Source organism: Mesocricetus auratus, unplaced genomic scaffold (assembly GCF_017639785.1).
Source record: "Mesocricetus auratus isolate SY011 unplaced genomic scaffold, BCM_Maur_2.0 Super-Scaffold_100025, whole genome shotgun sequence".
Classification (NCBI taxonomy): domain Eukaryota; kingdom Metazoa; phylum Chordata; class Mammalia; order Rodentia; family Cricetidae; genus Mesocricetus; species Mesocricetus auratus.
Window position 1 is genome coordinate 12,629,757 of NW_024429206.1, and position 26,225 is coordinate 12,655,981.

Below are 26,225 nucleotides of genomic sequence, written 5' to 3' on the forward strand. Positions count from 1 at the left end.
GTTTGTTCCACTGACTTTCCTAGTAGCTATGTGGCTGTGGAAATGAATGAGTTTGAAATGGGAATAACTGCAATCATTGCTAATGTTTGGGTTTTTGTTGCTTATGTTTGTGGTGACTTGAATAAAAATGTCCTCCATGTGGTCCATAGGGCATGTCACTCTTAGGAAGTGTGGTGTTGTTGGAAGAAGTGTGTCTCAGTCTATTTCTGATGCATTTGGCTCCAGATGTAGAACCCTCAGCTACCTCGACAGCACCACATGTGCCAGAGTGCCTCCATGCTTCCCACCATTGTGACAGTAGAAACCCAGACTCAGACAGTGGCGGTTTGTTTTGTTTTGTTTTTTGGAGGATTCTACTTGCTGAAGTGCCACTGTGGGAAGGGTCCAAGTGCAGAATAACTTATTCACTGGTGAGGATGAGAACCCTGTTCATTGTCTGGGTCTCATTCATATGGATTCAGAACCAGGAGGCAAAAAATACAATACCTTACAGTTTTGCCCACAGGTCAGGTGTACCCAGAATCCCCATGCTGTAAAGATTCCTGTGACGCCAGTGAAGGCTACAGGAACCGCAAAGCATGTCCTGGCCAAATTATATGGTTCCTGTTGGGAAACCTACAAGAGCACTTAGTTGTTTACACACTGTGTCAAGGGAACAAACAAATTATGCCTAGTTTTTACCAGTGGCAGAAGCCATGTACAGGCTCCTGGAAACAAGCCTTCTTGAGCCTATGGAAGGGAGATGGCTGAAGAATTTGACTTCTCACCTGTGTTACTAAAGCACATAGATATAGATGGTGACCAGAATTTATTTGTGCAGGAAATGGTGTTAATTGTAATACTAAGTCTAAAGTGTTTTGTTTTGTTTTTTGAGACAGGGTTTTTTACAGGTACTCTGGCTGTTCTAGAACTCACTTTGTAGACCAGGCTGGCCTCAAACTCACTGAGATCTGCCTGCTTCGGCCTCGTAAGTGCTGGGATTAAAGGTGTGTACCACCACTGCCTGGCGCAAAGTTTGTTATTTTTATATCATTAAATTTCTTACCAGCTGCTCTGTCCAAATCCCAGATACATTCAAGGCCAGCCTGGTCTATAGAGTTAGTTTCAGGATGTCCAGGGCTACACAAAGAAACCCTGTCTTGAAAAAAATTTGTGGCCGGGCGTTGGTGGCGCACGCCTTTAATCCCAGCACTCGGGAGGCAGAGGCAGGTGGATCTCTGTGAGTTCGAGGCCAGCCTGGTCTACAGAGCGAGTTCCAGGACAGCCTCCAAAGTCACAGAGAAACCCTGTCTCAAAAAACCAAAAAAAAAATTTGTGGAAAGGACTAAAATGTTAGCATATGTCTTAGTTAGGGTTTCTATTCCTGTGAAGCCACACTAGGACCACTGAAATTCCTATAAAGAAAACATTTAATTGAGGTGGTCATTTGCAGCTTCAGAGGTTTAGTTCATTATCATCATGGCAGTAAATGGGGCCATGTAGGCAGACATGGTGCTGGCTACATCTTGTGCATAAGGCAACAGGAAGTGGACTGTGGCACTGGGAGTAGCTTGAGCATAGGAGAACTCAAAGCCCACCCCCACAGTGACACACTTCCTCCAACAGGATCACATCTCCTAACAGTGACACTCCCTTTGGCAGCCATTTTCTAAACCACCACATTCTACACTCTGTGAGATTATGGGGCTCAACTACATTCAAAAAACCACAGCATAGATCTTTATACATAGAAACCACTTAAAAGCTTGTTGTTATTACCACTGTAAAGCCTTCAGGCTAGATATTGTGGCTCATATTTGTCGTTTCAGTACCCTGGAGGTAGAGGCAGGGTTGTTACAAATTCAAGACCATCCTAAGTTACATAGCATGTTCAGGCTAGATAGGGCTGCAGAAACAGTGAGGTCCTATTTCAAAGCAAGAACAGAAATGCCAACAACAAAACAACATATATACCTTTGAGAAGTTTAATGAATTCCTGTTACATATATCTATATGTAACATGCTGTGCCCATCATGGCCACTGAAGGTACATGCACCTGAACTTGTGATAGAGCTTTTTAGAAAAAAGGATGGGACTGGAGTGGGGCAGTTGTCTGGCATGCACAAGCTCCTGGGTTCAATCTCAGAACCACACATGAAGACACATACATATCAACAGCAGAGCTTTTACACACAGAAGCAAAGACTGAATATGACTGATTTCATTAATGGAGTTTGGATTAATTTTGTAGTAAAAGAAGTTCTGTTTCCAAAGGGAAAGTACACATGTACATTAAGGTGTGCACATGCACATACAAGCATGCATACAGACACATGTGCACATACATATATTGTAAAACCTCAGCATCAAAGCGCCGGGCACTGAACCGAACCCTCTGCCCAAGAACCGGGGCCAGACCACTGGCTGCAAATGCAAGAGGTGATTTATTGAGTACACAGGCGCCTGCGGATGCTACTGCAACTCGGGTGCAGAGCATACCGGGCTTTCAGGGAGTACAATATTTATAGAGTTTCAATGGTTACATAAGTAACAGGCATTTCATTGGCTCATCTTGGGGGCAGGGGTAGTTCCCACGGACTAAGTTTCCTGGTATTACTTTATGAAAGACCCAGGCATACTTCAGCAATTATTATCCTGGTCCCATGACTACTATGGTGATCATAGACACAACTGGGGGCAAGGGTAGTTGCCAAGGACTAGGTGTCCTGGTATTGTCATATGAAAGTTCCCAGCACGCTTCAGCAATTATTATCCGGGTCCCATGATTGCTATAGTGATCAGACACAATTGGGGGCCAGGGTAGTTGCCAAGGACTAGGTTTTCTAGTATTGTCATATGAAAGTTCCCAGCACGCTTCAGCAATTATTATCCGGGTCCCATGACTGCTATAGTGATCACAGACATCCTGTTTTGAGGGTGAGACACCTGGTCTGGGTTTCTTTCATTAGGCAACGGCCTGGCCTTGCTTTTCTTTTCCTAGGGGGGCCCTGGGTAGGGGTCTTTCAATATGTATGTGTATGCACACACAGACACACATGCATTTGTGCAGGAAGGTGGCATAGACGCTTTAGCAATATGCCAAAGGGAAAAGTTCTTTAAACAATCTGAGATTTGTCTTGAGAAACAGAAGAGTCTTTTGTTCAAGAGCATTTTCTTATCATCCAGTGACACTGTCATTAGTCTCCACACCCTCAGTAGGTAGACATGATTAGAGACCTCCAGATGTTCCCAAGACTTGATCTTTGGTGTAGATGTCTCCCAGAAATTTGATTACTTGTTTAAGACAAGCTATTAAATGAAATCTTCCTCTTAAAAATGTCTGACCTTCCATGCTAGACCGTGCTTTCAGTCTGATATGAACACCATGCATTTAGATCATTCCAGCTATGCAAGTGTTTGTTACAATATTGAAGAGCTGGGACAATGCTCAGTGGTCAGCATGCTTGTGTGACATTTGGCCCAGGCCCTGAGCACAGTCCCCAGCACTTAGACACACGAGAGAGATGTTCGCTGAACGTGTGAGAGTATAATGAAAGCAGTAAGTGTTCTTGTGTTTCCTCTCTTCCAGGCTCTGTCAGACTCCCCCAAACACTGTCCACATGCTGTTCTACATATCATTGCACTGTTCAGACTGTTTCTTGCTGCTTAAACCATTCCCAACTGTGTTACAAGCTCCTGGAAGGCTTCACCTAGATTTTGTTTATCATTGTGTCTCCTATAATACATTGGTTTATACAAAATTGATTACACTTAAGTGTGCCGAGTAAATGGCATTATGTAAAATAGTATTTAATATGCTAATACTGAATAAAACAAACATTAATAACCTCTCTCACTGGGCAGTAATGGTAGTGGTGGCGGTGGCGCATGCCTTTAATTCCCGCACTCAGGAGACAGAGGCAGGCGAATCTCTCTGTGTTCGAGGCCAGCCTGATCAGCATAGGACAGCCAAGACTATCAAGAGAAACCCTTCCTCAAAAAGCCAAAAAGAGAGAGAAAAAAAAAAAACAACCAAACAAACAAAAACCTATTCTCTTCTAGATTTTCACTATCACTAAAAGTTTGTTGATTGAATGTGCCATCATCTTTCTCATCATTTTGTCCTCAAAAAGGGATAAATTAATGGGCCTCTGTTTACCCCATATCTTTCTCTCCCTTTTTCCTGTTGTACTTCTCTTTTGCAACTTTATCTGCTTTTTATTACTCCCTCCTCTTGCTCCTTAACATTTCAGATGTTTCTTTTCTTTTCTTTCTCTACTGTTTGTACAGCTTGGCTTCTTCTGGCACCTGCTGTCTCTGTTTTTGCCCTTCTCCTTGGCCCTTCTGCCTCCTGCCCTGAGGTACAGGGCAGGGTTAGGTGGGGTGGAGCCCAGCTGAGGTAGGGGTGGAGCTACCTGTTTGGAGCCTGGGAGCCTGACTGAGAAGGGCCTGGGCGGGAGGGCGGCTGGGACTCAGACCCTCATGGCCTTCCCACTGGAGAGCAGCCCTCTGGAAGGCAGCTGGGACACTGTAAGGTCAAATGCTGGTCGTCCTTCCCCTCCCCCTTCCGCTCCTTTCTTGTCTCTGTTCTGGGCTTTACTCACGGTGGCTTTCTCCATACTAATAACGTTGCCCCTTGATCATTCCCCCTTTGTCTTTTTAACTCTCTGTCAGTCAGCTTCACTTAGCATTCTCTTGTTAGGGCTTCATTCTGTCTGCTCTCCCTTAAACATTAGCCTTTCCTCTCTCTCTGTTGTTTTGTTCTTGTAGTTTTCTCGCCTTCACTTTCTCATTCATTCACTTCCCGCACATTGCTCTGTTTCTTCTAAAATTTGACTGTTTTGTAAGGAGTTGGGTTGAGGGCAGCCAGGCCCTGCCTTCCCACGGGTCTGCTCAGATTTCATTCCTTCCCAGTCCTGGAGTGGGTTTGAAGGTCTGTGTTGAAGAGATGGTTAATAAACATTGAAACGGAAGTCAGATTGAACATTAAATGTAAGAGATTGACTTTTTTCTCTCTTTTGTTTAGTTTTTTCCTGCGATACAGTGGATACAATTTGCCACAGCTACTCTGAGGTATGTTTTTTCAGTCCCGTATCACATGACGCTGGAAATTGCATGAGCATACTGGAGAGCTGTGTAGCTTTCCACACCTTGCTCCTGAGGGTTGCATTTTACTTTTAGCTAGAAATTCTTTCCTATGTTGATATTTCTTCACTGGTAGAAGGTATGGGGCCTGGGAAGATGGCTTAGTGAATAAAGTACTTGCTTCCTAAGCATGAGAAGCTGAGTTGGGACTACCAGCTGAAAAGTCTGCCTTGTTGTTACCTGCCTGTTGTCTCAGTCTTGAGAGACAGAGACCGAGGATCTCGGGGGCTCCAGGGTTAGCGAGAGAGGCTGTCTAAAAACTAAGGTGGGAAGTAATAGAGGAAGACACTGACATTGACCTCTGGCCTCCCTCCTCTGATGGGTTACCACATCTACACCTAGTGGAAGCAAGAATCGAGAAAAAAGAAACAGAGGGAGGGCTCTCATTTGAAATCAGCAGGACTGGCGCAGACCTGCACCACGCTCTCACCTCAGCACTGCGTGGTTAGCCATTGGGAGGAAGGTGAACATGGTTGCTCACATCTAATCTCAGCACTTGGGGGACTGAGCAGAAGGATCACTGTGAGTTTGAGGCCAGCCTGGTCTACACAGTGGATTCTAGGCCATCAGAGGCTACATAGTAAGAGAAATTGGAATGATACAGAGAAGATTGGCATGACCCTAGACAAGGGTAGCATGAATATTTACAAAGCACTCTAAATTTAAAAATGTATGTATATTTTATGTCAATTATGCCAATAAATTATAAAAATGACAGTCTTACCACTGTATTGTAATGGCCAATGGTCTTTGTCTCTCAGTGTTATAGGTTCGAGTTCGCTTATTACTTATGCTACGTTCCAGAACCCACAAACGTCTGCAGAGGTGAGAGTCTCTTTCCATTGAGTTTGAACTGCTGGTGACTTCGCCTTTGACGTAAGTGCCAGGAAAGCACCAACCTATGCACAGTGGGATAATTCTATGATTACCAATAAATTCCTCATTATAATAGATGGGAATGTTTCCCTCTGTCACAGAACTTTTTCTTCTGGGCAGGACTGCAGCTGTAACCTTTGGTTTCTAAAGGTTAGCTATTAAGTGTGGCTCTCTTTGCACTGTGAGTTAGTTGTTAAGGTTAGGGAAGCTGCTGTCTGCTGTCTGAGGTCTGAGGCTTGTATTGATACTAAGTGTGGTAAGGCCTTCTCTCTGGGTGAGCAGCTTTCTTTTTATTTTTCTTTGCTGTCTTTCTTGCCTTTTTTTTTTTTTTTTTTTTTTGAGACAGGGTCTCTCTGTGTAGCTGTTTGTCCTGTAACTCACTCTGTAAGCCAGGCTGGCTTCGAACTCAGAGATCCACCTGCCTCTGCCTCCCTGAGTACTGGTACTAAAGGTGTGTGCCACCACTACTGGCTTAGGTGAGCTTTCTGATCTTGACTTGTCTCCTTGAAACACACTTGTTTGCCTTCCTGTCCTCCTTAGCAATTATAGTTTCATTAAAAAAATCATCACACCAGCTGGGCATTGGTGGCACACGCCTTTAATCCCAGCACTCGGGAGGCAGAGGCAGGCGGATCTCTGTGAGTTCGAGGCCAGCCTGATCTACAAAGTGAGTTCCAGGACAGCCTCCAAAGCTACATAGAAACCCTGTCTCAAAAAACCAAAAAAAAAAAAAAATCATCACACCAGCACTGGGGAGGCAAAGGCAGGCAGATCTCTGTGAGTTCGAGACCAGCCTGGTCTACAAGAGCTAGTTCAAGGACAGCCTCCAAAGCCACAGAGAAACCTTGTCTTGAAAAACCAAATAATAATAATAGTAATAATCACACCAAAATGTTTAAGTTAAAAACTTTCCTATTGGGCAGGTGGAGACTCCACCTCAAAATAACACACACACACACACACACACACACACACACACACACACACACACACACACACCAACTTGTGTGCTCACCCCCCATAAAGTGCTGACAAGAGCGGTCTACATGCCAATTCAATAAATACCTTAAAGAACAGGGAGCAATTATAGCTGTAATCAGGCTGAATGGCTCAGAATTAGCCATAGTGTGGTTTAATGTGTATGCAGGAGAGCTGCTGTCTAAAAAACCGTGAAGAATGCAGTTTGGCCCATTTTACACTTGAGGAAACTACAGACATCCAAGATTAAATTACATACCAAGTAGCAGAGCAAGACTTTTCAGAAGACCAATTCCCTCTGAATTAAACAAATATCGTATTTTTTATAGTCTAGCTATATTCTCTTGGTGCTTTAAACCCTAAATATTTCTTTGACACAGTCTTGTTATGAATCCCAAGTAGTCTTGCTGTAGTCCAGGTAGCTTCAAATTCTTGATTCTCTGCCTGTCTGCTCAGCACCACAATCACCAGTCTGTTCTGCCATTTCTGGTTAATACATTTTTCATTCAAGTTAGCTTGTTAAATTACACAGCGAAATAATTAGAGAATAAGATACATTTAATTTATAGACCCACTTAGAAAGAACCACCATTTTATAGTATCTTACGTCCATGAGCACTACATATTTCTTAGTTTTCTCTGATGTGTTTCAAACATATTTCTTTTGTAGAATAATCAGAAAAGAGCTGGATGTGGCGAAGAAAGCCTTTAATCCCTGCACTCCGGAGGCAGAAGCAGGTGGAAGCCAGTCTGGTTTAATATTTTATTATTACTTAAATAATAAAATAGAGTGATAAAAAAACTAATTGGGAACAGGAAGCACAAAGATAATAAAAAGTAAACAATCAGAATGAGGATGGCTTAGCAAATAAGAGTGCATGCTGTGGGCTGGGTGCTGGTGGTGCATGCCTTTAATCCCAGGCAAGATCTCTGTGAATTCCAGCCTAGCCTGGTCTACAGATCGAGTTCCAGGACAGCCTCCAAAACAACACAGAGAAACTCTGTCTCGAAAAACAAAATAGTGCATGCTGTGCAAGACTGAAGCCCTGAGTTCAGACCCTAGCACTCAAGTAAGGGTGGGGGTTGGTCAAGTGCATGCCTGTGCCGCAGTACTGTGTAGCTGGAGACAAGCTGCTGGCAATCTGTCTGTAATGGATTCCATGAAAGATCCTGCTCAGAGGAAGAAGGTGGAGAGTGGCAGAGCAGGAGTCCTCTTTTTTCCTCATGTCCATGCACAGGAGCACTCTTCCTCCAATATGAGTACACGTACATACAAGCCATACTCATATACATACATACAAAACCAAGAAAATATGAAGATTTCATCAGTGTAGTAAGAAGGCAAACGGTAGCATATGTATCATACTGGCATTTCTCTCCCTTTTTAAGTCCTCAACTGTAGCTGTAAACATGAGACTCGTGACATCATTGTCTAACTTTAGAATATGTTGGCTGAGCATGCATAGCATTTATGTTATACCTCACTGTGAACCTTTCATCTGTCCATTCTATCTGAGACCCTATAGCTGAGGAAGGAGTATCCCAATGGGTGAGAGTGCTAAGCTGTTCACAAGCCCTCTTACTTCAGGACTTTGAAGTAGCTGTGGTCACAGATACCTTTTTATCAGGAATCTTCCTTTACATTATTTTGGGGGGGGGTCAAAACAGGGTTTTTCTATAGCTTTGGAGGCTGTCCTGGAACTCTCTCTGTAGACCAGGCTGGTCACAAACTTACAGAGATCCACCTGCCTCTGCCTCCTGAGTGCTAGGATTAAAGGCGTGCGCCACCAACGCCCAGCTATTCCTTTACATTATCAGTAGTCAATGGCAGAAGCCCTGGCAGACCGACAGCAATTTTTTCTACTCAAAGCATAAAATGTAAAGATAATTTGTATGTTCTTTCTCCTACCTATATCACTTACTGAATTAAGATTTTGTGACATTTGACAGATAAAATCACTCTTTTATCTGAGCTTTTCTGACCTGCTCCTGGGAATCTGCTGGCTCATAAAGGCACTTCTCTATGGAACTTCAGCAGCCCACAAGGACAGCATCTGCTATAACCTACAGACAGTTGGGGAGGTGAGCATTCCTAGACTCCGCCAACACTGTGCATGGAAGTCACATTCAAATATTAGTACAATTCCGATCAAAGATGATCCATTGTGGAAATACAAACCCAGTGTTCATTGTTACACTTTGATATAATAGTTTTATCACTTTTTATCTTAAAAATAGCTACTGAGGCTGGGTGGTGGTGCGCATGCCTTTAATCCCAGCATTTGAGAGGCAGAGGCAGGTGGATCTCTGTGAGTTAGATGCCAGCCTGGTCTACATAGTGAGTTCCAGGACAGTCATGACTGCATAGAAAGACCTTGTTTCAAAAGTAAAATGAGGAGAGGAGAGAGGAGAGAAGAAAAAGAAAAAAAGGAAAGCTACTGCCAGGCCTGTGAGATGGCTCAGAGGGTAAAGGCACCTGTCACCGAGTCTGATGACCTGTGTTCAATATTAATAATAAAAACTGAAAGTCAGGACTGCAGCGATGGTTCAGAGGTTGAGAGCACTGGCTGTTCTTCCAGAGGACTGGGGTTCAATTCCCAGCACACCCATGGCAGCTCACAACTGTCTGTCCAAGATCTGACACCCTCACACAGACATACATGCAAGCAAAACTCCAATGCAAATAAAACAAAAATAAATAAATTATTCTTAAAAACCCAGAGTCAGATATTAGGGGGTGAAAGCTAAAAGATCAGAGAAGTAGAGCAGCCAGCCACTAGAGCTCTTACTTCTGTAACTCTCATTCCAAAAAGAGACTGAGCTCCTCACTCCACCCTGCCTTATCACCTCCTGTCGGTACAGAACTCCAGACCTTTATGGTTAACTAATGGCTAGCCCATTCCTCTGATCTTCAAGCAAGCTTTATTTGTTGAGTACAAACAAAATATCACCACAGTCATCCAACTCAGGAGATAGACAAAAGAGGATCTAGAGTTTCAGACCCATCTGGACTACACAGAAAAACCCTGTCTGAAAAAATAAGTCCAAAAAAGTAAAACAAAACATTACTTCTATTAGGATTTTTTAAAATTCAGGAAGATAAATAAAATAAAAATATCACCCACATATAGTCATATAAATGTGTGTATTACAAATCTTTCCAATTTTGTCTGAGTATATTTTTAAAATGTATAAAATAGTAGATTAATGTTTTGTAATGATTTTTAATCCTATTTTAACCATATTTCTATATACTGAAATACTTTTTTGTAACTTTTGAAATGGCTACATAGTTTTGTGCTGTATGGCTTTAATGAACATTGGGTTTTAAAGACACCACTGATGATGGTGTAGGCTCATATCATGCCTTCCATGTACTTTATCATAAGTTAAGTTGTACAACACCATCAATATGGGCTTCTGCTTCTGAATCTCTGAGAGTTAAAGTGTGAAAAAATAGGTTAAAAATGGATACTTCTTGGAGTCTGTTACTTCAGGGGAAATGTCTTCTCTTTTACTAGGAAAGTAACACAAATTAAGATGACATAATCAGAAAGGTGAGATTATCAAGAATATGAAATTTTGTAAGAAAATGTACAGTGGACCTCTTGTGGCAGGTCATAGTCAAAATGCAGATAGCCAAAGTTTTTTGATTACCCTTGGAAAGCATTTCTAATATTTCATATATGCCATATAAGTGAACACCTTGTTTAGACTTGGAGGGTCGCCAAAATATCTTGTGCGTGCGTGCATGCATGTGCATGTCTGTGTGTGTGTGTTTGCATGCATGTATTTGTGTGTGCACAGCCATGTGTATCTCTGTGTGTGCATATATAAGCACAGATTTACACATGTATGCATATATATGCATATTCCCAATCTAAACATATCTCAAATCTTTTTATTGTTTTTTTATCTTGAATTCACAGAGATCTGCCTGCTTCTGTCTCCCAAATGCTGGGATTAAAGGCATGCACCATCATTGCCCAGCAGATGTCTCAAGTCTTAAACATTCCCAACAAGTTCAGACACCTGTAATGCGTGACTAGCACTATAAAAATCTGTGTATTTACATGTCATAAATCAGAGAGATTTTTAACTATTTTAGAGACGTACTTTGCTCAGCCCTGCCAATAGTCTCACTGGGTAAGTAGAGTCAAGGCCATATTTTTTCAGATAAAAAACTAATATAGTTATATTTGAAATTAAAAAAGTAAAAAACCCAAAAATGTTCCTTGAAGGGACTGGGAGAATGGTTCAGTTGGCTAAGTGTCTGCCCCTCAAGTATGAGGACCTGAGATGGGTCCCCAGCACTATATAAAACTTGAGTGAGGTGGTGCACATCTGTAATCCATTGTTGATTAGGTATACAGATAGATGGATCTCTGGTACTTGCTAGTCAGTCAGCCTAACCTAATTGGTGAGCCTCAGGACCCAGCAAGAGATTTTACCTCAAGAAATAACAGAGAACAATCCAGGAAGACACTTGAAGTTGACTTCTGGCACCCACACACACATGTGCACATACTCATGCATCTACATACATGTGCACACACTAAATGCGTCTTGTGTGTGTCTGTCTGTGTGTGTGACTGTGTGTGTGTTTCTGTGTGACTGTGTCTGTGTGCTCTCGTGCACATGTGCACATGCTGTGGTGCATATGTGGAAGTCAGAGGACAACTTTCAGGAGTTAGGTCTTACCTACCTTGCTGGTTTTCTTACAAGAACATGTTAGAAGCAGGAGTGTGCACTCCAGGACAGCTTGTTCTCAAAATGGCAGAAAAGTATAATGTTGACATTCTTTTGGCTTTCTTCCTTTCCTTCCTCCTTCCATCCCTGCCATTATCTTAGCGTTCTATTGCTGGGATGAGATAACGTGACCATGACAATTCCTACTAAAGAAAGTATTTAATTGGGTTGAGCTTACAGTTCAGAGGTTTAGTCCATTATCAGCATAGCTGGACATGGAAACACTGCAGGCAGACATGGTGTTGGAGAAGGAGCTGAGAGTTCCACATCCAGATCTACCGCAGGCAGCAGACATGACTTGAGCATTTTTTTGTTTGTTTTTTTCAAAATGATTTCTCTGTGTTGCCTTGGCCATCCTGTAACTCCCTCTGTAGACTAGGCCTCCCTGGAACTCAGAGATCCACCTGCCTCTGCTTACTGAGTGCTGGGATTGAAGTCATTCACCACCACCGCCCAGGGATGATTTACATTTGAAACCTCAAAATCCACTCCAAGTGAGACACTTCCTCCAACAAGGCCACACCTACTGTAACATGGCCCCACCTCCTAGTAGGCCACTCCCAGTGGGCCTATGGGGACCATTTGTTTGTCTTTTGTTTTACAAAACAGGGTTTCTCAATGTAGCCCTGGCTGTCTTGGAACTTGCAGTGTAGACCAGGCTGATCTTGAACTCACAGGGATTTGCCTGCCAAATCTACACTCAATTTTCACTTGTTTGAAACTGCTGCTTTTCCAGGAACGCTATGTAATATGCCAAGAAGCTCAGTGGTTTCCAGACTTCATAATTTTGCAGAATAATAAATTAAATCCCTGGGACTTGATATAATGTCCTCTACTTCTGGTTTGGTGAATTAAGAACATTTAAGCCGGGTGTTGGTGGCGCACGCCTTTAATCCCAGCTCTCGGGAGACAGAGGCAGGCAGATCTCTGTAAGTTCGAGGCCAGCCTGGTCTACAGAGTGAGTTCCAGGACAGCCTCCAAAAAAAAAAAAAAAAAACAATACAGAGAAACCCTGTCTCGAAAAAACCAAAAAAAAAAAAAAAAAAAAGAACATTTAAAACAGCCATGCAGTGGCACATGCTTTTAATTCCAGCACTGGGGAGGCAGAGGCAGGCATATCTCTGTGAGTTCGAGGCCAGCTTGGACTAGATTGAGTTCCAGGACAACCAAGGCAACACAGACAAATCCTGTCTTGAAAAACCAAAAAGAAAAAATTATCATTTATGAAATAAATAACATTAAAAAAAAGAAACTTGGTAAAAATATAACCTCAAAAATGGTGATTCTTGGTGCTGGGGAGATGGCTCAGTGGGTGGGAGCACTTGTTCTTCAGAGAATCAGGTTCTGTTCTTAATACACACTGCAGATTCCAACCTGTAAGTCCTGCTCCAGGGGATTCAACACTCTCTTCTAGCTCCCCAGGGATCATGAGCAAAAGTGGTATACACGTAGTGGAGGCAAAACACACATACACATAAAACAAAAATAAATTCTAAATAGTAAACTTAGCCCTGTCAGAAACTCATTATTATTTTGGATACTTTTCTGTGTATTCCTAGACCAGCTTAATTATCAGCCAGTGAATGTTGTTCTTGGGCTAGGCTGCTGAAATTTCAAGAAGCATCAGTTTCTCCCTTGATTTTCCTTTTCTGCCTGGATGAACAAGAGGTGAAAATTAGACTCGTTCACCTTCTGTTTGCATAACTTGATCATATGACTGCTGTTCCTGAACCTGATTCAGGTAATGGAAGGCTTTCATGGAGCCCAGAGCTGTGAGGGAACAAAGCAGGCTTGGTCAAACTGGAGTACTTCAGGCCACTTCACGGAGCTGGAATACAAGAAGTCAACATTTACTCATACCTGGTCTTCTGTTTCGGATTTTACTAGGAAGTAAAGTGGCTTAGAGAACCAAGCCATTAGGAATCATCTTTTTTTGATTAATAGGATATTTGGGTTTTTGTGTTTTGTTTTGTTTTTTGAGACAGGGTTTCTCTTTGTAGCCCTGGTTGTCCTGGAACTCGATCTGTAGACTAGGCTGGCCTTGAACTCACAGAGATCCACCTGCGGCTGCCTCCCTAGTGCTGGAATTAAAGGCTTGAGCCACCAATGCCTGGTGATATTTGGAGTTTTTTAAGGGTTATTTCTCTTGTCAACTCAGCCAATCAATAAACAGGTTTTAAGGTGCCAGAGTCACATTTGAGTAAGTTCTTGCCCTTACCTGCAGTGTCTCCTCACTTTCATGGTCTGAGATGGTGAGGGGTAATCACTAGACAGCTACTTGCTTGTTTTAAATTGTCCCTTAGGTTAGGCTGGAATCAGGAACAAATTCTGTGTTTTTTCCCAAAGGGCCTCCGAGTGCTGCTGTGTTCAGACTTCTGTTTAGCAGGAAGAGCTGCTGTGTGGAAACAAGAGCAGGGAACAATGACAACATCAGAAATGCCTTCCAGCATGTCTTTATTCTTGGGTGTTCTGAACTGACATGTCCAGTTTCTATTTCCTGAAAGCATGCTGGTCACATATTGTAGACATATCAGTTTGGGTTGCAAATGACATGATGTTTAGAGTCTTCAGACACATAGCCTGGGGAGGCAGAGGCAGGTGGATCTCTAAGTTAAGGCCAGCCAGCCAGGGCTACACAGAGAAACCGTCTCTCAAAAAAAAAAAAAAAAAAAACCAACATCAACAACAACAAAAAAAACCCAAAACAAAACAAAAAACCAGAAACTAAATTAAAAAAATCTTCATAATGACAAGTAGCTATGTACTTTCTAATCAGTCTAAAATCTCTGAATCATAGTTTTCTCACTTATAAATGATAGATCCTTAGTGTAACAGTGAAGGCCAAGCTAGACCAATGTTGAAGAGTACTTGCAAAAAGATTCACTGGCAGGTTTGTTGTATGCTTCATATAATTAGTGGTCTCTTGCTTTCACCATCTGTCAATAGAGAGTTTGTTTTATTTGAAGCATCTCATTAGATTTCATGATCTTTACTTGCTAGTATGTTCTCAGTGTCTGTCTGACCCCTCAGGCTTACCACTGCTAACTCTAAGCCTACATTTTACAGTGTTTTATGTGTAAATAGCAGGGCCAGCAGGCAACATACCTTAGTAACTAGTGCTGGCTCAAACTTGTAGATTCAGACCTCAGGCAGTTTGTTTTAGCCATATTTAAGCATGGTACCATCTTGAAAAAAGTTTTCTAATGATAATTAACTCAATCCTGTGTGTCCAGCAAAGCTTAAGACATATTTAAATTGAAATTCTTTAAAAGTACATATGTCCTCTTTCTTAAAATATAAGTTCTCTGACTCAGAGACTTAGGGTTTTTATTTCTGTGAAGAGACACCATGACCATGGCAACTCTTTTATTTTATTTTGATTGTGTTTTGCCTACATGTCTGTCTGTGTGAGGGTGTTGGATCCTGGAATTACAGATACTTGTGAGCTGCCATGTGGGTACTGGGAATGAAACCCAGGTCCTCTGGAATAGCAGTCAGTGCTTTTAACTGCTGAGCCATCTCTCCAGCCCACCCTCCCCCCCTTCTGATCACAGCAACTCTTATAAAGGAAAACATTTAATTTGGGTGCCTTCCTCACAGTTTCAGAGGTTCAGTCCATTATCATCATGAAGGGGAGCATGGCAGTGTGTAGGCAGACATAGTGCTGGTAGTTGAGAGTCCTATGTCTTGCAGGCAACAGGATGTCAACTGGGACACTGGGCAGTATCCTGAGCATAAGAAACCCAAAACCCACCCCCACAGTGACACACTTCCTCTAACAAGGCCATGCCTACTCCAACAAAGCCACACCTCCTGATAGTGATATTGCCTGTGAGATTATGGAGGCCAATTACATTCAAACTACACCAGAAACAATGTTCAAGATAAGGGTCTAGGGAGAAAGACTGGGAGTTTGGAGGGGCCTGGCCCTACAGATAACATAGAAGTTAACTAGGTTGTTGTAAAGTACAAGTGACACCTCTCTTAAAGATTGGCTTTATTGACTGAGAAACAATGTTCAAGACAAAGGTCTAAGAAGAGTCCAGGATAAACATAATAGTCTGGGGGATTCAGATGTGACCTGACCCTATAGCCAGCAGAGGTCACCAGGCTATCAACTACATCCAGACCCAGCCTTCAGGGAGGAAATCAGGTATACATCACCTTCATTGAGGATGCAACCCTGTGTGTTTAACATTCCCCTCTACCAGTGAGGGGTTAGGTAACATTCTCATTGAGTTGTTTATTTGATCCTCCAATTGTTTAAATATAACGGGCTATAAATAACCTTTTCAACATTGAAAACATGATATTTAGATTATTGAAATAACTGACAAAAATTGAGAGTAAATTTATACTTAATTGGAGACTATTCTCTATAATAACCTTAACCTCTATTTTTTTCACTAAGAATTTTAGTAAATTTACAAGATGCATTCATCTTGTAAGTAAGCTAGCAAGAATATCAAGATTTGTTTGACAGGGTCTCATAGCCTCACTTACACGGAGCTTACTGTGAGACCCAGGCTAGCCTCAAATGTGTGGCAATCCTCCTATCTCAAAAAGTGCTAGGCTTATAGGCATGTGCCTGATTGAATACCAGGGTTATGAGCAGAGTTTGGTGACTCGTGTCTGTAGCCAGAAGTTTGAAGATAGAGGCAGGATGAGGGGTTCAGGGTCACATAGTGAGCTCAGAACCAGCCTAGGTGACAGGAAACTCTGCCTCAAAAACAAAACCAACAAAAGATAAAGAAAATCAAGATTTGGGAATTTTCTGTTTGGACATACTATATTGGGTGTTAGGGAAGATGTGGGTAATAGCTCATTCCTCATCACTTTAGTCTAGGTTATTAATTTAATACTAAATGAAAAGTAGCTTCTGCCACTTAATGAGCCTTTTAAAAAGTTGTTTAAAAAGCTTTACGGGGTGGGAGTGGGGGGTGGGGGCTGGAGAGATGGCTTATCGGTTAAGATCATTGGCTGCTCTTCCAGAGGACCTGGGTTCAATTTCAAGCACCACATGGTAGCTCACAACTGTCTATAACTCCAGTTCCAGGAAATCTGAACCCTCACACAGACATACATGCAGGGAAACACCAATGCACAGGAAATAAAAATAAATCATTTTAAAAAACGTAAAAAAAAAAAAAGGTTTACTGGGTAGGCTCAGTGGTTGGGAGCACTGGCTGCTCTTTCAGCGGACTCAGGGTTGGTTCTCAGAACCTGAGTGACAGCTCACAACTGTCTGTGATCAAGATCAAAGTGATTTGGCACCTCATATAGACATGGATGCAAGTAAAATACCAACACACATGAAATAAAAATAAATAAAAAGCTTTACTCTTCTTATAAGATCCAAAGACATGTTAACCTATGCTCTGTTTAACTTGAAGGCCTGAATGTCCAAATGCAGTTTTGTGCATGAGGCTCTCCTGCCTTCCTTCCTTCCTGAAGTGATGGTAACTAAATGGTTGCTTGCCTGATTCACAAGAGTAGAGATGATGGGTCTTATGATTTCTGAGTCTCTTAAAAGAAGACAAAGTAGAGTAGACTTGTCTACAAAGTAGATTTGTATGTAATTACTTCTCTTAGATGCTGAAAATGTGAACATTACCAGGGTTGGGGTGAGATTGGTGTCACACGCCTTTAATCCCAACACTTAGGAGGCAGAGGCAGGTGAGTCTCTGAGTTCAAGGCCAGCCTGTTCTACAGAATGAGTTTCAGGACAGCCAGGACGACACAGAGAATTCCTGTCTTGAGAATCCAAAATCAAACCAAATCAAAAAATAATAATAAAAAAGAGGAAAAGAAAAAGATTATCTGTCAGGCTTTTTACAGATTTTTTTTATTTTAATTTTTTTTTCAAATAAGGGTTTCCCCTGCTTCTGTCCCCCAAGTTCAGTTTCCTCTCCTTCTCTTAATGAGAACCTGAAAATTTGTTGTGCCCAAGTCCAGTAGGGAATCTGTTTCATGATATCATGCCTCCCTCTACTGGCCTTAAGTGAAATTGGCAAGTGTTCATTAAATAGATATTTTCTCACCTAACACAGGTTGGAATGAAACTCAGTATGTATCCCAGGTACAAGAGATTTTTGCACTCATAGCAATCCTCTTGCCTCAGCCTCTTAAATGCTGGGATACAGGCATGAAATTAATTAATTTTATATGCATTGGTACTTTGCCCGAATGTGTAGCTGTGTGACGGTGTCAGAACTGGAGCTGAAATTACATAGACAGTTGTGCACTGCCTTGTAGGTCCTGGGAATTGAACTTGGGCCCTCTGGAGAAGTAGCCAGTGCTCTTAACCACTGAGCCATCTGTCCTACATCTCCACCATATTCCTTTGAGATAGGTTCTCTCACTGAACTTGAGAAAGTTTCTGCTAATGTTTATTTACCAAGATTGACCTCTGGCCTCCTGATTAGGTACCATTTACATAACAAAAGGAGATAACCCTGATTTACAGCCAGCCATTAGGCCCCTGCTTATATCAAAGGACATGTCTCCAATAGGCAACTCAAGGAGTCAGTGCAAGATTATTATGTCATTAAGTCTTTGACAGAAGATGCATAATTCCAATAGGTAGACAAGATGACCCTGGGTAATAACTATTTGAAAAGAACACTGCGTGTAATTCTGGCATTATCTTTTGTTGTGTAAGTCTCACATTTGCCTAAGTGGCTAGACTTGTAGTCTACTGTCTTTGTCTAAATCCTTCAAAGTGTAACCTGAGGCCAGGACCTGAAAGAGATTTAAATATAATGGTGTGTGTGGAACTGTAAGCCTTGGGCTTGCATAGGATAGTACAGTTCTCTGTCTGAATCTGTTTCCCCTTGTGTATTATACCAAAATATAGTTAGTAGTTTGTCCATACCTCATAATAGGTTTCTCCAACACAGTAAACCAGATCAAGCTGAATTGAAAAGTAAAAGAACAGGTTTATTTGAGCAAAGCAACTCCCAGATGAATTCTCCAGCCCCAGAGATGGAGGCTGGAGAAGTCACATGCAGGGAGATTTTATATCCTGTAGGTGAGGGATGATGACATGCCCACCACAAACTGGGTTTGTGCCCAGGATGGTCAAAAGCTGGAATGCTTGAGCAGGGACTTGGGCTGCTGGCAGCTTCAGGGGGGAGGAGCTGCCCTAGCAACCAAGAATTCGGAACTGGGCTTTTTGGAGCATTTTCTTTCTTGGAGATTCTCTGAGAGGGTGAGTTTGGTGGTGGTGGGGGGAATAGAGAGGAGAGAAGGAATGGAGCTTTCCAGATCAAGCAGGAATGAGCTGGAGGTTCCACCCCAACAGTAGTCACGTGCTATTGTTAAAGGGTTTTTCTTTTATTAATCTCTAAGTGTGTGCAGTGATCTCACTAGCAAGGCATATTAATTCTGTACAGCCTAGGATGACCTTAAACTCATGATTTTTCTGTCTTTACTTCCCAAATGCTGGGGTGACAGACATGACACCTGGCAACCTTCGGTTTCTAAAACATCTGTTTTTATTTATTTACTTATTTTTAGCATAGAAGATCATTCTCTAGATCTGCAAGAGGGAAAACAGATGACCAGTTCACATTTCACATTTTACTGTAGACATTGGTTTTTTTTTTTTTTTTTTTTTTTTTGGTTTTTTCGAGACAGGGTTTCTCTGTGGCTTTGGAGGCTGTCCTGGAACTCGCTTGGTAGTCCAGGCTGGTCTCGAACTCACAGAGATCCGCCTGCCTCTGCCTCCCGAGTGCTGGGATTAAAGGCATGGGCCACCAACGCCCGGCTACTGTAGACATTGTTAAAAAAAAAAAAAAAGGGCCGGGCATTAGTGGCGCACGCCTTTAATCCCAGCACTCCGGAGGCAGAGACAGGTGGATCTCTGTGAGTTTGAGGCCATCCTGGTCTACAGATCAAGTTCCAGGACAGCCTCCAAAAACAATACAGAGAAACCCTGTCTCAAAAAACCTAAAAAAAAAAAAAAAAAAAAAAGGTGAGCATGATAGCTTTAATCCCCATCCTCAGGAGGCAGGGACTGGCAGATTTTTTTATTTAGTGAGACTCTTGTAAACAACAAAAGAAAAATAACATGAAAACACAGTATGTCTTAGGTAGAAATTGTACTTCGGAGCCGGACGTTGGTGGCCCACGCCTCTAATCCCAGCACTCGGGAGGCAGAGGCAGGCGGATCTCTGTGAGTTCGAGGCCAGCCTGGTCTACAGAGCCAGTTCCAGGACAGCCTCCAAAGCAATGCAGAGAAACCCTGTCTTGAAAAACCAAAAATAAAAAAAAAAGAAAGAAATTATACTTCGGATTTTGAACTTTTGTTGTTTTCTAGGCTGGCAGTAAGCAATACTAAATTCTCAAGATCCTAGGACATGTCAGCTCCAGCTTCCTCCCAGCCAGTCACACACATAGTCTCAAGAACAAACAGCCAGACTCCAGTGTGTACTGTATTGTTAACACTACAATGCTCAGGAATAGTTTCAGTTTGTGATGGGTCTATTATTAGGACATTGTACAATAAAGAGCATCTTCATAGCTTCATTTCCCCATGTTGTACTATTCTTAAACATACCACTATACATCTGTACACATTACAAACCAACAATATAGTGCTAGAATTATTCTTTTTATAATGTGTTTTTTTGGGGGAGGTTGTTTGGTTTTTAGTTTTTGGAGACTGTGTTTCTCTGTCTTATCCCTGGCTGTTCTAGTACTTGTTCTATAAACCAGGCTGGCTTTGAACTCACAGAAATCTGCCTGTTTCTGCCTCCCGAGTGCTAGGATTAAAGGTGTGCCTGACTTTTGTCTGTGGGTGCTGGGGATTTGGACTTCCCTCCTTGGTATGTTTCATCCAATGAGCTGTCTGCCCAGCTCCACCTTTTGCCTACATGAGGTTGAAGAGTAAATCTGTTACCTTAGCTGTGCAGAAGCAGGAATTCATGCCTTATGTGGTGTCATGTGGTCTCTTTTTTTTTTTTTTTTTTTTTTTTTTTTGGTTTTTCGAGACAGGGTTTCTCTGTGGCTTTGGAGGCTGTCCTGGAACTCACTTTGTAGACCAGGTTGGCCTCGAACTCACAGAGATCCGCCTGCCTCTGCCTCCCGAGTGCTGGGATTAAAGGCGTGCGCCACCAACACCCGGTCTCTCTGATTCTTTTTTAAGAAAGACAATTCATAGCTGGTCGGTGGTGGCGCACATCTTTAATCCCAACACTTGGGAGGAAGAGGAAGCTGGATCTCTGAGTTAGAGCAATCTCTGAGTTCGAGATCAGCCTGGTTTACAAGACCTAGTTCCAGGACAGCCTCCAAAGCCACAGAGAAACCCTGTCTCTTTTTTTTTTTTTTTTTTTTTTTTTTTTGGTTTTTTCGAGACAGGGTTTCTCTGTAGCTTTGGAGGCTGTCCTGGAACTCGCTCTTGTAGACCAGGCTGGTCTCGAACTCACAGAGATCTGCCTGCCTCTGCCTCCCGAGTGCTGGGATTAAAGGCATGGGCCACCAACGCCCGGCTCTCATTATATTTTTATCTATGTATATGTGTGTGTGTGTGTGTGCACATGCTTGAGGGTGCTTATGAAGTTCAGGAGAGAGGGCATCAGATCTCCTAGAGCTGGAGTTATAGGCAGTTGTGAGTAGCCTGCTGCAGGTGCTGGGAACTGAACCAAAGTCCTCTGCAAAAGCAGCAAGTGCTTTTTAACTTCTAAGCCATCTCTCTAGTTCCCATAAGTCCCTTTCTTTTTTTTCTAAATATTATTATATTTATTTGCTTATTTTACCTACATGGGCTTATATGCCATGATGTGAGTGTGTGTGTGTGTGTGTGTGTGTGTGTGTGTGTATGTGTGTGTGTAGGTCAGAGAACAACTTTCAAGAATCCATTCTGTCTGCTCTGTGGGTCCTGTGGATCAAATTCAACTCCAGTACCAAGGTTGGCAGTAAATGCCTTTCCCTGCTGAGTCATCCATCTCTCTAGCACCTGATTCTCCAAAAGATCTTTTAAACATCAGTGCTGGGCGTGCATCAACTGATAGAGCATTTGCTTAATGAAGCCCTTAGTTCAGTCATAAACTTAGAGTGATACATGCACTTGAGAGGCGAAGGAGGAGAATGAAAGGTTTAGTTCAAATAGCATGGGATATTTCTGTGACTTGAACACTTTTTGTCAACATCAAATTTATGTAGTGTTTGTTGTTGTTCTCCCCCCTTCCCAGACAGGGTTTCTTTGTGTAGCTTTGGAAGCTACACTCGCTCTGTAGACCAGGCTGTCCTCGAACTTACAGAGATCCGCCTACCTCTGCCTCCCAAGTGCCTGGATTAAATGTGTGGGCCACCAATGCCCGGCCTATATAGTGTTTCAATTACCTGAATCTTGGAGATGTGTGTGCACACATAGACACTAACTTTTCCATGATGATTCCTATGAATCCTATGAATGGCATTGGAAGGTTGGAGACTTACTCTGCTGTCTAGTCAGGGAGGAGTGGTCTTCAGGGATGATGAGAACTGTAAGGTTATTAAAGCACACGAGTTAGTCCTGGTGACTTTATAAAGAGAAACACACAGGTACAGATAGACATACATGCTCTTATCTTCTGCGGAGGTAATTGACACCCCTTCCCAAGGATTCTAACATTAAGACAGTGTCACAAGATGAGACCCCTGAGCCTTGTACCTCCAGAACTGTGAGCCAAAACTCTCTTCCTCAAAAGTAGCCTGCCTGCAATATTTCGTTATATTAATGAAAAAATGGAGTAATGTATCAACCATTTCATTGAAAGTTAAAATCCTATCTTTTTTTGTTTTTGATTTCAAGACAGGGTTTTTCTCTGTAGTTTTGGAGGCTGTCCTGGAACTTGCTCAGTAGATTCTCTTGTCTCTGCCTCCCGAGAGCTGGAATTAAAGGCTTGTGCCACCATCACCTGGCTCTAACTACCTTTTTAATTGCAAATACAGCACAGAGTCCATGAGATGGCTCAGAAGATGAAACACTTTCCATATAAACTTGGTGACCTGAGTTGAATCCCTAGAACCCAAGGAAAAGTGCAGGGAAAGAACCCACTCCACAGCTGCCCTCTGACCACATACGCAATAATAATAACAAATTAAAAAATACAGTATAAAACTATTCACTAAAGTGGAAAAGTTAAGTGAGAGGAGGTGGAAATCTGCGGTTCTGAACAGTCCAAAGGGTAAAATGAAGCCGGCTGGTTTAGGTAAGTGAGGTCTCATCTGAGAACAATGGACTAAATTTAAGGAAGTAGGAATGGGACATTTATGATGGGTTGTTTTGTCTCTCACCTAGATACTGTACATTGCCTCACTCCTCTACACTGTCAATTACATCTGGTATCTGTACTCAGAGCTGAGGATGAAATACTGCCAGAGCAGACAGAGCACAGCTGCACAGGTAAGCAGAGAAGGGACTCCCCAATGTTCTCAGTGAGCACTGCAAGCTCTTAACCCTGAGTGAGTGTGTGGAAGCTGATGAAAATAATGTTCCATAGTTTCCATCTGTTGACATCACTTCCTTTCTTCTCTTGACACACAAAATATTTGTTTGATTGGTGTTTTGTTTTTCAAACAAGGTTTCTCTACATAGCCCTGGCTGCCCTGGAATTCACTATGTAGTCTAGGCGGGCCTCGAACTCCAGCTAACAAAGTTCTTCTTGCCTCTGCCTTCCTGAGTTCTGTTATTAAAAACATGCACCATCACATTCAATTTAGTCATTTTGTGGTTGCTGTTGATTTGTTTTTGAGAGAGGGTCCTGTTCAGCCTAGGCTGACCCCAGATTCACTATGTAGTCAAGGATGACCTTGAACTTCTGATCTTCTTACCTCTGTTTCCCAAGTGCTGGGATTCCAGGTATAGACCACAAAACCCAGTTTATGTGTTGCTGGGATTGGACACAGGACTTTAGAAGGTTAGGAAACACTCCACCAACTGTGCTACAAAACACAGGCCTCATTTTAGTCTTTTACATCATACTAAATATTCTAATCTTACTTCTGCAAAATTCACTACTTTATGTTTTTTATAAGTAGCTTTTTATTTATTCACTTTTTAAATATTTATTTTATGTATATAAGTGACCTGTCTTAACGCATACCAGAAGAGGGAATCAGATCCTATTACATAAAGCTGTGAGCCACCATGTGATTGCTGGGAATTGAACTCAGGACCTCTGGAACAAGAGCCAGTATTCTTAACTACTGAGCCATTTCTCCAGCCCATGCTTTCGTTTTTTGTTTTGTTTTGTTTTGGTTTTTGGTTTTTTGGTTTTTTGAGACAGGGTTTCTCTGTATTGTTTTGGAGCCTGTCCTGGAACTTAATCCGTAGACCAGGCTGGTCTCAAACTCACAGAGATCTGCCTGCCTCTGCCTCCCGAGTGCTGGAATTAAAGGCGTGCGCCACCACTGCCCGGCTTTGTTTCTGTTTCTGTTTTTTTTTTTTTTTTTTTTTGGTTTTTCGAGACAGGGTTTCTCTGTATTGTTTTGGAGGCTGTCAGTGCAACCCAGCCTCGAACTCACAGAGATCCGCCTGCCTCTGCCTCCCAAGTGCTGGGATTAAAGGCGTGCGCCACCAACGTCCGGCTTTGTTTCTGTTTTTTAACTAAACTTTTGTTAAGAGCATGATAAACGCTCTGGAAAGTATCCCAGGGAACACATGAAAGAGCCCAGTAAATATCTGTTGTATGAGTAAGTGGAAGAGTATGTGAATTAAATGCATTAGTAATTAACTCAGATTCATCAATAATATGTCAGTGTTGCATTAAGGAATAGAAATAAAAGCTGGGCGGTGGTGGCAGGCGGATCTCTGTGAGTTGGAGGCCGGGCTGGACTGACAGCCTCCAAAACAATACAGAGAAACCCTGCCTCGTTAAAAAAAAAAAAAAAAAAGGATAGAAATAAAAACATTTCCCTTTAAACAAGAGTGGGTCCAGATTTGAATTCTCTACTTCATGCTCTCTGTGTCTTCTGTCCCTGTGTCTGTCTGTCCCTCCCAGGGCTTTGCTCTGTCTTGAACTCACAGGGATCTGTTTGCCTCTTCCTCCAAGTGCTGGAACTAAAGGAGTGTGCCACTACAACTGGAAGCCCATATGTTTTATATCAGTAGCTATTAGCCATGAGTAGCCAAAAAACACCTGTAATGTGGCTGCCAAATGAAGGAACCACTGCAGGGAACTCACACTTTAGAAAGAGTCTCTTCCACTCTGTAGCCCTGGCTGGGGCAGGATTAGAACTTGCTGTGTTGTTGAGGCTGGTTTCTAACTTACAGCAATCCTACCTAGTGCATCTGCCTTTCAAATTCTGGGCTCAGAGGCATATGCCGTCATTCCTGGCAGGAGTTGACATTTTCATTTTATTTAGTTTTAGTGTAAGTAGCTATGTGTGGGTAGTAGCTGCTGTGTACAACCAGAACTCCGCTCTGCTGCCATTTTATCTTGCCCACTCTGGGCATTCCACAGGCATAGGCGTCTTCTGTACCTTAACCTTGCATGATCCCTTCAGGAAGGAAGGACCTGGGGTTACTTAACCCTTTACACACTTGTCTGTATAAATGGAAGATACTGCAAAGGACTGCAACTTTGTTTTCTTCTCTTTGAGCAGATGAGTGTCTCAAAGCACAGCAGCTCCCAGGGCAAACCCGATAGGCCATGAACTTTCCATCATAATACCAAGTTCACAGCAGTCATGCTACTATAAATTGTTCAGTCTCTGATGCAAGCGGGGAGTGTTCATCTGTCTATCTATCTGGGAGTGTTATGTATTTGAACCCAACTCTTTTCTACTATAAGTACATATTCAATCACCCTGTATAATGCAATATACTTTGTGTATGGTATATGTGTAGTTGTGTGTGACTGTGTGTTAGGGCATAGAGGTCATTAGTCAACACCAGCTGCTTTCCTCTGTTGCTCTCTACCTTTCTTGTTTTGTTATGTTTTCTTTTTTTTTTTTTTTTTTTTTTTTTGAGACAGGGTTTCTCTGTGGCTTTGGAGGCTGTCCTGGAACTCGCTTGGCAGTCCAGGCTGGTCTTGAACTCACAGAGATCCACCTGCCTCTGCCTCCCGAGTGCTGGGATTAAAGGCGTGAGCCACCAACGCCCGGCTTGTTTTGTTTTCTAGGACAGGGTTTCTCTATATAACAGTCCTGGATGTCCTGGAACTCACTCTGTAGACCAGGCTGGCCTCGAACTCACAGAGCTCTGCCTGCCTCTGCCTCCCAAGTGCTGGGATTAAAGGAGTATGCTAACACCACCCAACGCTTTCCACCTTTTTTGTTTTTGTTTCTTGTTTGTTTTGTTTTTGAGACATTATTTCTCACTGATCCTGGGTTTTGCCATTTGTGCTAGTCTGATTGGTCCGTGTATAGCCCTCAGGGTCGGTCAGTCTTCCCTTGCCGACTCCGCAGTGCTATCGAGGGTTGCTGACAAGTGCTACTATGCCTGATTTCCTGTGTGGGTGCTAGGGATCTGAACTTATGTTCCTGTGATTTCTCAGAAACCACTTTATCT

General features: G+C 42.4%; 1 protein-coding gene and 1 pseudogene across 7 annotated transcripts in view; both read left to right on the plus strand.

Annotated features, from left to right (window-relative positions):
* Positions 1-26,225, plus strand: part of Tmem116 (transmembrane protein 116) — a 41,582-nt gene that overhangs the window by 8,321 nt on the left and 7,036 nt on the right. For 2 of the 7 annotated variants that reach the window (XM_040731610.1, XM_040731614.1), the window contains exons 1-5: positions 4,397-4,510; positions 5,007-5,053; positions 5,887-5,950; positions 8,930-9,061; positions 23,013-23,117. In XM_040731610.1, the coding sequence (XP_040587544.1) occupies positions 4,463-4,510; positions 5,007-5,053; positions 5,887-5,950; positions 8,930-9,061; positions 23,013-23,117 (396 nt within the window). In that variant the 5' untranslated portion in view covers positions 4,397-4,462. Of the gene's footprint in view, positions 1-4,396; positions 4,511-5,006; positions 5,054-5,886; positions 6,002-7,649; positions 7,718-8,929; positions 9,062-23,012; positions 23,118-26,225 lie in introns of those variants that run through there. The other 5 variants (XM_040731611.1, XM_040731612.1, XM_040731615.1 and 2 more) reach the window with 5 other exon arrangements.
* On the plus strand, positions 5,677-5,791 carry LOC121134091 (annotated as a pseudogene).